A 12,693-nucleotide genomic window follows, 5' to 3' on the forward strand; every position below is an offset into this window, starting at 1 on the left:
ATTGCATTTTATCCTACTCTATAACAATGAAGAACAGATTTCAATGATACTAGTAAAAATCCGAGGTTAACAACGCCAATTCATGCGGCAATGCATACGCACTCAAATTAATGAAGTGCTACGTGCACTTAACTAGGATAACTGTACTTATCCTCATATCTATTATTTCATTAATTATTTATGTATAAACTTTGATTCCATCGTCATTGCTTGTAACTTTAAACAACAACTTCAACCAATTTAAACAGTAACATTACAATTCAACACTTACCTGTAACATAAGAGCGTGGGGTGTGTGTACGAAGTACGAAACGTTGCCTTTGGGGGCAGACTGTAAGCAAAGCTGGCTATCAGTAGCTACCGGATTGTACATGAACACGATGGCATTCGACAGTTTCCCATCATACAATACCTATTAAATAAAAGAAAAATGACATTCACAAAAGAAACAAGCGTTTTACAACCTTATAAGTAGTTTATTCAATTTAAAACACACAAAAAAGAACACTAAATAAATGCAAGCTGATATAATACCAAGTTATTAGCCGAAGAGTATATCGCCATCTACTGACATTTCATATGTTTGGTAAGGGCTTTACAAAAGCAACTACTTATCAATTCAAATCTACCATGCAGCTTATATATACATATACATATGTGACAGGACGTAATGTTCTTTATTAATTTGGTTTAAGTGCCAATCGCGTACCTTATAAGCTTCTTGGTATATCTGACCTGATAGGTACATACTTTTGTAAGGCCCATGTTAAACATATATACTACAACAGCTTGCTGTAAATACCAGTAGATGGCTATACACTACCTAATGTGACTAAAAATGAAAACATGCAATTTCTAAAAAGTAATTATAAGTACCTATGCAATATAAAAGCTTCCAAATAATAAAAAATAAATAACAGCATTAAAATTCAGAGCTAATTCTATTACCTCACAATCTGATTATTGCATGTATAACAGACAGAAGAGCAAAATAAGGAATTTGAAATGTAAAATAAACAAAAAAATAAAAACGTGCTTACTGATACATCGGTGCCTGGTTGCATGCTACTTGAATGGTCACTGTTTTCACTCACCCTTTTATGATTATCAGGAAGGTTTAAATTACACTCATTTTCAAACCTGAACTGACTCTAAAAATAACAAATAATAAATGTATTACAAGAGAAATATACAGAAAGACAGAACATCCAATACCCTATGCAACCTCCACTAAACTTCTACAATTCGTTTATTTTTTGATATATACGCTAAAGATAGTTATTTTGCCACATAGATTTTTTCGATAAACATGTCCAAGATAAACGATGACTGTATAAGGTATGGTTTACAAAATAAAGAAGGCAGGGGTGACGTTAAACGGTACCTTATATCCGGGCCCAAGCCTGTGCATGGCGCAGATTTGGTGCGTGGTAAGCGCTTCGCTGAACAAATAAATCGCGGACATTTGTCCACAAAACACGCGTTCCTCGTCTAGTTCAGGGGTCGCTCCAATGTAACATTTGTCAAATGGCTGAAAATATTAAACGATAAAGAAACGTTGCATCTATCTTTTAATATTACAAGAAGAAGTGAAGTACATTGTACAAAGCAGAATAAATTACTGTCACGTATTTAAATTCCTTTGCGAACGTTTACTACTTTTATTTAACTATTTGCTGTCTAATTAATACTTTTATTGTTAATTAGCTATCAATTTGCAACTATATGAACACCTCGTCACTTCTTCGCTTTACTACTGACTCACGACAACTATTTATAGACCGGCCGTTTTCTAGAATTTTTTCCAGTATGTCCTCTGGAAACGTGACCTTCTTTGCCCCAATGTATGTTGGGTTGCCTACATACACATGACAATACTTTGTCTTTTTTAGAAGGAATAAGTGTAGATCTTACTATTAGGAATTTTATAACTGCTGTGAGCAGCTTATAAACTTTTCTTACCAGTTCTGAATAATGCATATATAAAATTCTTTTAGACCATGGCACAAAAGCTCCGAATTAAGTTTATAAGTTATTCATAATTATTAATCGTTTATCCAATTAATTAATATGTGTTACACAAAATAACCATTTGTTTTAAGAAAATCTGAATTATACGAAGCTGCAGTTACCTCGTTTGTCGAAACAAGCCAAGCCATCTCGGTACTAGAAGCTAACTGACCATTAACCAAACATTTTATTTCACTTTTTGTCCATCGGTTGTAAATATAAACTATTGCAATCATGTACCACTAAAAATGATAGCAAATAAATTATTAATAACAGTAAAGCTACAGCATCTTTCTATTGAAATAGGAGCTGTAATATACCTTCCTAGGTTGAAATTCATATTTGACACAGTGTTGGAAGCCCTTGCCCTTAATTTTCATAGAAGTTAAAACTAAACAATTTCCTACAAAATGAGCTGAATAACCCACTCCTTTACTAGTTTTGAAACTGCAAACAAAATAAATAACTTAATACATTAAAAACAATTTGCTGCAATACAACTTACCAGTATAAGTACGGCTTTTCCCTTTCTATATTAACCGAATTAATTGGATCTAATCTAAACCATGTAGTGAAAGTAAAACCATTTTCATATGGCCATTTCGCCAACGGTGGAAGAACTATTGCCTAAAACAAAACAGTACAACAGTTAGGTCTACACATGAAATATGTGGCCTGAAATTTGTATTATACCTATATATATTTAATTTTTGCTAATTTCAACTACTTTTATTACTTTCTTAATTACGTTCTTAATTTCGTTGACGTTAGTACCTGCTTCTTAAACGTGTCTATGCACTGCTTTAGTAAAAAATAAGAAGTTATAACCTTAAATAACTACAACTGAAATTTTTTAAAATTAACCCTCCGGTAAACATTATATAATTCTAAAATATAAGCTAAAAACAAACCTTAAATGAAATTCACCATTTTAAAATATTAACTAAATACTGTTCCTGATATTTTAGAGAAAAAAATGATTTTGGTAAATTTTTACGTAACCTAAAATTAGATGAAACGAAGTGCATCCAACAAGGCATCGAGGGTTACTGACTCAGGAATGCAATTTCATTCATTATAATACTATCGATGCATCTGATTGGCTATAGTGACGGCGGCCATCATGCATATTTGTTAAAACTAGGTCAAGTTCGGCACGTTACGCTGAATGGAATGTGTAGGTAAACAAACCTAGGCGCCACTTGTAATAAACAAAGGTATGGGCCACATGCAATACAAATTTAAAAAATGTATAACTGTTGTTTTTAAACCAATTTAGATGCGGTTTTCACCAAAATTTAGAAAATTCAATGACGTTTAACGCTAAAACGAAATACACAAACTTAAATGGTATACTCGATTAAAAAAAATGTTTTACATTTTACCTCAAGTTTATAACAGCCTATATACTGTTCTTCTTCAATCATAACAATAATACTAAGGAAGTTAATTAGAAGGGCAATACATATAATAATATAAATATGTGCTTCAGAGGAAACTTTGCTTACTGAGAAAGGCCTGGGTTGATTGCCTCATTAATTTGCTATAGCTGTTCGATTAATAATAAAAATATGAGCATCTAGCCCATTTTAGTTTATTACAATGCAAAAACAAAGGACTCGAGAACATAAAATACTATCGATAAAATAATTACGTATCTTACATAAATTCTGATCAACGATAACCAAAAAATATGTAATGTTTTACAGATACTATACGAATATTTTATAAGTTACGTATTTGAATTTTATATTCAACCTCGTAAATAGATTTATTTACTAGTTTTTAACACCGTTTCTAGAATTGCCTTTGGGCGAAGCAACCACAATAAATCATGTAGAACAGCGCAGCAATTTACTGTCAACATTACATTGCACATGAAAATGCAGAAATTCGTGTTCACTTTTCGCGTAATATTTAATGCAAAAAGCACTTCATTCGGTACAAGTGCTCCTATACTATGAGATACGAGCATGTTCGCTTTATTTCTACTTACGGAACATTCGCAGTTCTGTAAAATTATTATAGAAAGCCGTTTCAGTTACGGAAAACTAACCTTTTCGACGTTACTAAAATGTCTTCCCTCAGTTGAAAATGAATCTGGCGAATGGGAATGTTTAAAATGTAATAAAACTTGTTCTTTTCTACGGATGGGAAAATGGGTTTACAGTTGTTTAACTTGACAAAATACTGATCAAGTAAACATTTATGAACATGCATTCGCTACAGTAATATGATTGACGAATAGTGTTGTCATTGTGGACAATTACGGTGGCAAAATTTGACGTAAGAAAATCGTTTAAATCCGTAATCGAAATATTGAAAATTACTAGGTAAAAAGAGAAATCGGTCAAAATAATGAACGTGAATGCGGTTGATATAGTTGTGCAAAAACCGGCACCGAAAAAGAAGACTTCGAAGGCCGGTAAAAAACCGAAACGACCAAAAATCAAGGGATCAAAAACGTCCAAGGATCCTCTGAAAGAGTACATAAAGGAGACAACTAGTGAAAAATCAAAAACATTGGACTTACAGAAAGCTATGAAGAAACTAATTAAAAGGAAAGCCAAAGAGAACGAAGATCCAATAAAGCCGTCGTTGAGTAGGCGAAGAGCTATTGGAGTTAAAAGACGCGGACCATCCGGAGAGAAACTTCGAACATTCGGACAGGTAAAGCAGAAATCGTCACTTAAGAAGAAATTCGACGATAGAAAGAAACTTGAAGAAATGCTAAACTTTGCCAGGTATAATATCGCGCGACTTAGTTCCACGGATACGCCAAAATCTCTGCCGGACACCACCCCTAAAACCACAACGAAAACGAAAATAAGAAAGTCAAAAAAAACAAAAAGTCCGACGATAATACACGAATCGGTTGAACCAGCTATTAAAACTGTAATGGGCGTTGCAGCGAAACCCAAGAAAAAAGTGTTGAAGAAGCGCAAACCTGGCGTTGCGAAGCATAGAAGTTCAGATTCACCAGTTGTACCGATCATGACTAACATTGGTAAAGTGCGAGCATCGGCACCTGTTACTTCTAAATTCGAACAAAAAATGTCCACCGTTTACGAAGTTATGGAAAATGAATCTAAGATCAAGAAAAGCGTCAAAGGTGGTGCAAAGAAAAAGGCCAATAAGTCGAAAACTATTCCAGGAGGCACTGCAAAGGTCAATTCATAGAACACTGCTATAAAAAAAGCCGCGTATCTCCTATTGCATTGCTGTTTTCGGTGTACTCAAGAAAATAAAGTGAGTAATATGTTGTTTGATCCTCATATTGATTTGTGAATATCACACAATAAGGAAAAACGTCGAGTAATATCACTTTATTTTTCAATTTCTGAATTATTGTAAAAAGTAGAAGAAATAAATACGGAGTATGTCCTGCCACCAATTAGTTCATTTTAAAGCAACTTTTAAAAATTAAATAATGTTTGAAGGAAATCCAAAAAGATTTCGCAAAGGTCCGCCGTATCCAATATTTACTTTCTTCACAATTTCTAATTCTTCCCCTTATGTGAAGGCCGAAATTTTCTTCTAGTAAGCAATATAGGGACGAAAAGAGTGTTTCTTTTAATCTCATACGAAAAGGTATTTTTGTTTGACCAATATAATTAATTGTACAATTGTTACAAGGAATTTTGTAAATATGTGAATAAGCTCATGCATTATTTTGTTGTTGTTATCCTATAATACAAATTTTCTCCACCTTATTGCACAATACGAAGAAATACAATACATATTCTACTTTGGATCAAATTATTTGCGCACGACCAAAATAAACATACATGAAAATATGTATGTTTACAAATGGAAATTGAGATTTATAAGAAATTTAATAAAACCGTTATTGAAAAATACATGTATATCTGCGAAAGGTAGGCATATCGTAGCAATCCATGCGTAGTTCAAACCTACACGTATTCAATATACGGGCGGCAGCACGAGTGACACAAAAATCATATCAAAAAGCTACAGTTCAATATGAAAATAGGATTTCGATTTACAAATTGCAACAACATCGAATGCAAATAAACTATAGGCAAAATGATTTCCTTTTCAAAAAAGCAATTCTATTTATAGAAAAATATTACTGAAGGCGATAAGCGTTCTAAACATCCTAAATTTATCAAAAAGATATAAAATCTGGATTATTCGTCAGTTTACCATTCTCATTATCAGCGTTAAACGTATGAACAGATGGATTTTGTGAGGATTGAGGTTTCTCCTTTTGAGGATGGGAATTATAAATTTTTAAAACCAAAATTGTGCGAACCCGAATTCGTATTATTACCACAGAGGTAGGATAAGGAAATATCCCTTGAGTTTTGCCGATAATAAATTAAAAGTAATAATTAAAAAAAGTTTAAGGCCTACATCACATAATTCTACCTTCCATTTCGGCTTTAAGTGCTTATTTCAAAGATTCTGAATGATAATTAGGAAAAAATGAGAACAATTTTTTTAATTATGTATAACTGTCATTTAAAAAGTCACTTTTGATGTCCTCGCTCGTGTAAAAGGACGCTTAGGTGTAATAAATCCTTTTAGGGTCTATATAGTAAAAAGAAAACTAACACTACTGGCAACAACCACTAAAAAATATTTAAATCGAACGTGGAGTTTTCATCAGTTGACAAAAACTTTTCATCGTCTTCGTTTCAAACGATGTGAAATAAATTTAATTTACCTTCGCTGACAATTCCATCAATTTCCAACTTTTTAATAAATTCAAGGTAATTTAAATAAGCGAATTGTGAACCGAGTTAAATCGGAACCGAAACGAATTAGGATCAACTCACCGATCCTTTGCGTCCAGGAAAACTGAAGAAAACATCTGGACCATGTCTTTGAGGCATCTGTCTGAGCACGTTCAGGAGCTTTGCCGAATGACGTGGCTGAAAAAAAGTTGACCTAGATACTTACTAAAGTAATCCAGAAATATTTAGTAGGATAAGAAAGAACGAAAAGTGGAAGTATTTTACTTTTGTAATTATTTTGGGCTTTTTTTCCTGTAGTTTAATTAGATAATTTACAAAACGAGTAAACAAAGTGTTCGAAAATAGAATTTTGATGCAACTGCAGTAATTAGAAACAATATATTTAAAAAGTAAGTATCATAATGTCATTGTTTCACTTATTATGTATAAGCATATTACTAGGTTTTCTATAAAGAAATGATAAAATGTCTGTGAAATTTTAACGGACTTACCCATTTTCCATTAATGGCTTTCATAGCACCAAATAGTAATTTCAATTCTCTTACAGTGATACTGTAGCTTGCCAGTACGCCAAGCATTTCTATGAGCAAATCTAAAACAAAAAGAAATGTTGTTCAAAAATCCACTTTGATGTTAATAAGCATAAATCGGTACTATATTCATTGTTTTTAGGGTGCATTTTCAATCCGTGCTTTCGTTGCTTAAACAGCTACATTTATTAAGATTCAATCAATTTGGAAAACATAAATTGATCCACAGCTTTCAGTAATAACAAATTATACATCGATTGGACATAACTGGTCTTTATTATGAGCTTTTTGTAATAGTGCAATACTTTTTAGCCATTAATATTCATAATGGTATCGGTTATTCTGAAGAAAAACAACGTTTTAAAACACATCGAATAAAACAAAAAACAAAATAGAATAAATTACGATACTTTTGCGATAAAACGTGATTATCGACTGTGAAATCTATTGAACACGTTTGTGTAAATGTGTCGGTAACGTTAGCATCAAGATTTTCTAGGTAATGTCATCCTGCTGTCAGTATTTTACAAATCTGTTACAATTTACATGCGAAAACTGCCTGTCACATGTCGGATGCAATTTAAATATATCCAGAGGTCATTTATCGTGAGACGAATTAACTTGTTACAATTTAAACACGTCCGTTCGTAACAGGTATTCAATTCGGCTCTCTGCTTCTTTAATGTTTTTTTTTGTTCAGTCATCTAACCGTAAGTATCTTCACGAAAACCTTGTAAACGTGGCCTATCACAGAATTTTCTCTTATTTCAATATTAGTTGTCGATTTTGGAACAAACTCTCGATACTTATCCGAGTAATAAAGCCCTCTGGAGACGAATTACCCGGATGAAAGTTCTGAACAAACATCAAGACGAAATGAAACTTTACGTAATCGTCAATTACGGAAGCCGTTGCGAATGACACCAGCGACTGCATACCAAGTGACCCTTATTGTTTTAGACCGAAGCAATTTGAATTTCTCCAGCGAATCAACATTTTCAAGTTTCAACTTTAAATTAAGCAAACGGAGATAAATCGTCCGAATGGGACTTTGTTTCCTTTAAAGTGCAAGTCAAAAATACTTTTACTCAGTCTGTTAGATGCTTACTGTTGTCGGAACAGTATTTAAATAAATTTTCGGGCATTTATTTGCGATGTAACATGATTCCTGTTAAAAATGTGCCTTCCAATTATGGCCTTCCTCTTTTTACACATTAATATTGTGAATATGATACCTGCTCTTTATTTTATAATTTATGCTGTAATTTGACCTCGATAGTGGAAAAACTTGTGAACAAAATCGATTGATCTATTTAGGCTTTTATTTTGTTTGGCGTGAATCGAATCTCCCAAACGGGAGACATCTTCAGTGAGTCTCCGTAGTCAACATACCAATAAGATACGGATCCGGTACGGTTAGAGTCCGGATGCGTGTAAATTAGTCTTTAAAATTAATCTGCCAACGGTAACAAAAAGAAAATACAATGCAAGTTAAAAGCTTCCCTCAGTTCAGCTTACTTTTAGAAAGTTAAAACTTTAACTGAGTTGTACTTGTTTCAAAAGTTGTAAGAACTTAGTTTTGAAACAGTTTCTCATTGAATTGACGTGCAGTGAACAGCGTATTTGAAAATTTCATGGTGGAAAATTAATATTTAAAAGGGTTTATTCTGGAAGTGCTATATTTCTCCGAGAGTTCTGCTACTTCCATGCTTCAGAAACGTTCTGTACGAAAAGAAATGAACATGGAAACGTTGCAGTGCATACAAATGTGAAGTGGTGTTTACTTAATTAAAAACGTCGTGCTAAATTCTCTTCACTTAATCGACAACATAAAAAAAAGGCGACACACATTACGACTTTATTGATTACATTTATTATATTTCTCTAATAAAATTATCTACTTCCCCGTTCCAAACAAAATTTGACCACAAAGACATTAACGTTAAGGCGGTAACTTCATTAGTATTATATGATTGCAACCAGTCTTTTAATATTCAAACAAAGTAAATTTACATTTAATAAAGTAGCGGATTAAAGTCTAAAATGAAAAACTGATGTATAATTAACTTTTATAATTAAGCGCTCCAAGAGAACGTGTTTAGACTACAACGATGAAAAGTTCTTAATTAGTTCAACCTGCTAAAACTTGTAGCTTCATTGTCTCTTGGAGACTAGTGGAAATGAATTGATATTTTACAGCATGACAACGTACTATCATAATTCTTGTAGTAAACACAGTTTAAACAAATGCGAGGCCTGATAAAATTCTCATATTAGAAGGAGATGATTGCCGGTGCTTCTAATCAATCTAACGCAAATTTGTCCAGAAATAGAAGGGCCTGTCCTTGGGTAAATGTTTGAATGAAACGTTCATGGTTAGTTTTTCCGCTAAAGGGGTGTACAATTTGACGTGTAGGTATTGATTTAGTTATTACGGTTAATTCTTGACTGACCCCACGGTTTATTCCAGTTTCTGCTTTTAGTTTTCATGTTATCTTTCGGATTACCGAAAAGACGAAAATTGCTTGAACACATTTTGTAACATGTTAGCCAATTTGTAAGGCTAGCTACAAAGTAGCACATTACAAATTATCCACATTATTAAAGTGTTTTGATAGGTGTATAAAATGCATTTCCCGGCAATCGGGCTTGGCGACTCGAAATCATTTCGACATCATCCAGGCGTTTACGACGACGGAAAGGATTCTGTCTCGAGATTTACAACGTGTTCACAGGATAAAGGGGCAATAAAGTGGTGATGAAGGGAAATTAATCTCACATTACCGCTACTTTGTAAAGCTAATTTGCAGAAAACTGACGAACCGCTACGAGGATGAAGAAAATTTATCAGGCCTTTTCGAATTTTAAAATAGAAAGGGTCTCCACACCACACAATAAAAACTTCTCTTCAATGTTCTTTTTGATGAGTTATTAAGAGCCTATCAGGAACAACATGTACTTTTATTTAATTAAAACTTAAACTTAAACCGTTTTACATTGTTTCGGAATGTATTTGGAAAGAATGTTATCGATTTTGTACTACTTAAGTTATCCCGCGGTAGTCAATAATTTCGAGTAATGGAACGGAAGAAAGGCGAAAAGCGAAATTGCCTGATTGAATTGTTAATGAGGTTAATTCGGCAGATAAGATTAATTGATCGTCGTGCATATGACGTGAAAGCTTTTACAAATGATGGAAGAATCAAACCCCTAAATTAGACCCGTTAAACTTTACTTACTCAAAAATTTCCATTTTTAATGTATCTAAATAGACAAAAAGTTGACGCAGACTTTTCTGCCACATCTAAATAAAACTCCAGATGCACCCTAGTGGCGTCAATTCTTTATATTCCAAATTTCTAATCAAAAATTACTGAAATTCCGTATGATTCTGCCAGAATGCCACATCATCATCATTATCACAAACTCGTCAGTCCTAAGACTAATTGGACAAGCATCTTCACTCATTCCTATCCTAAGGTAATCTTCGCATTACCCTAAAACTAGAACATCCCACATCTAATCTAATGTAGGTCTACTTGTACTTCTCTTAATTCCTACTATTTACTTCTCTACGTTGCTGCACCAGCTCTATAAATGCCTGTTACAAACTACAATAAATATCACTCTTCTATCTTTGTAACTCATCCGTAACATTTTTAAATATATTTAACACCTTGTCCCATTTAACATTGTCAAAAGCTTTTTCTAAATTTACAAATCCTATGTACGCGCTCTTTCCTTTTTCTATCATTTTCTCTATTGTTACCCGTACAGCTAGAATAGCCTCCCGCGTTCCTCTATTTCTTCTAAACCCAAATTGGGCTTCCCCTAATAATTCTTCTGGCTTTTTTTCCATCCTCTTCTGTACAGTTCTAGTTAAGATTTTTGACGCATTTTTACGCTAATTGTTTTAATTTTCTCGCACCTATCCGCGGTCTTTTTAGATATGGTTAGTATCACGTTCCGTTTATAATCCTCCGGGACTTTCCCCGTCTCGTAAATGTGACTAACTAGATTAAATATACGATCTCTAGCCTTTTATCCTGCATGATTTAAAATTTCCGCTTGTATCCCATCTATACCTGCCTCATTGTTTTTTAATGCTAAACTGAACTCTTCTCTCATTATGGGATAACCTAATTCATCTATCTCCACACATCTTGCTTTTTTAATATATCTCTTAACTCATGGCCTGCGTATAGGTTCTCCAAATATTTTTTCCACATATCTGCCTTTTCTTCATTTTCTATCAAAAATGATTCCTACCTCGTTTCCTATAGTACTACTTGTGTACCCTACATCTCTAAAATTCCTTTTAATTATATTATATATAAGCCTTATCGGTTTTACCTACTTCAAACGTTTCTTCTACTTCCTGACACCTCATATCAATCGACTGTTCCTTAGCTGCCCTACACTTCCTAATTATTTCCCACTTTATCGCCTTATATCTTTTTTACCTTCCTTCGTCTGTCCTGTTTTTGTATTTCCACCTCTCTTCTATTAATCCTACAATCTCGTTTGTTATCCAGGGTTTCCTATTTTCGTTTTGTTTAGGACCTAATACATCTGTAGTTGCTGACTTTAATGCAACACAAACACATACTTTACGTGTATGACTAGGTCATGTGTATTGTTCCGAGAAAACCTTTCCCGCAAAATTTTTCATTCATTCGCGATCTATCCGTATACACACATATATATATATATAAACTGGAAAGTATGTTAACAAATGTTCCAGCCAAATTTGAATTTCATTGTTAACTGCGAAAGTCCAAGTGCGGCACTAAATAAACGACCGTATGCACGTTCTGCACTAATTGAAACGTATACTGTAATATACGTTAGCGTGTCCTGCGATTTATACTGAACACAACGGGATTAAAAATTGTTCCTGTAATATCCTGATTCAGATTCAAATTATCCTTGCTTCTTTAAAAAAGAAATTACCATCTATTCTGATTAACCGTATGTTTTGCTAATAGAAAACACTAAAATTAAAAAAAAAAGATACTAGATCAAACGACTTAAATGACATAAAACAATTTGTATCGATTGCAACATTAATAAATTGATGTTGAACATAATATCATGGTGGTTCTTTGCTGATTAAAAATGTGAATAATAACCCTAGCTTTTGAGAATAATTGTATACTACGACTTTTAGTTAATTATACAAGATCACCAAAAAACTATACTTATTAAATTTCGTTCAAACGAAAAAACACTCTATTTTAATTTTCTTTAGCTAACGTATAAAACAGGCAACTACTTGTTGTACGATTAAACCTAACAAAAACTAACTATTAAAATTGTTTTCTTACACTCCATACACTTCAAAATTAATGTTTACTTATCTCGCAAATGAAAACCGTGTACCTAACTAAAGAAAGTTTCTCCGCTGTTTTGAACTGAATTTGTTAAGTCTC

At 33.2% G+C, this 12,693-nt stretch overlaps 1 protein-coding gene across 9 annotated transcripts in view; it reads right to left on the bottom strand.

Moving 5' to 3' along the window:
• The window catches only part of LOC108740195 (neurobeachin), a 234,135-nt gene that overhangs the window by 112,512 nt on the left and 108,930 nt on the right, over positions 1–12,693 (bottom strand). For 6 of the 9 annotated variants that reach the window (XM_018474421.2, XM_018474416.1, XM_018474419.2 and 3 more), the window contains exons 4-11: positions 7,223–7,323; positions 6,813–6,908; positions 2,516–2,637; positions 2,331–2,457; positions 2,133–2,252; positions 1,385–1,531; positions 1,041–1,151; positions 272–412 (exon numbers count right to left, since the gene is read on the bottom strand). In XM_018474421.2, the coding sequence (XP_018329923.1) occupies positions 272–412; positions 1,041–1,151; positions 1,385–1,531; positions 2,133–2,252; positions 2,331–2,457; positions 2,516–2,637; positions 6,813–6,908; positions 7,223–7,323 (965 nt within the window). The remainder of the gene's footprint in view (positions 1–271; positions 413–1,040; positions 1,152–1,384; positions 1,532–2,132; positions 2,253–2,330; positions 2,458–2,515; positions 2,638–6,812; positions 6,909–7,222; positions 7,324–12,693) is intronic. The other 3 variants (XM_018474424.2, XM_018474420.2, XM_018474418.2) reach the window with 1 other exon arrangement.

This window comes from Agrilus planipennis, unplaced genomic scaffold, assembly GCF_000699045.2.
Source record: "Agrilus planipennis isolate EAB-ADULT unplaced genomic scaffold, Apla_2.0 scaffold158, whole genome shotgun sequence".
NCBI classification, from domain to species: domain Eukaryota; kingdom Metazoa; phylum Arthropoda; class Insecta; order Coleoptera; family Buprestidae; genus Agrilus; species Agrilus planipennis.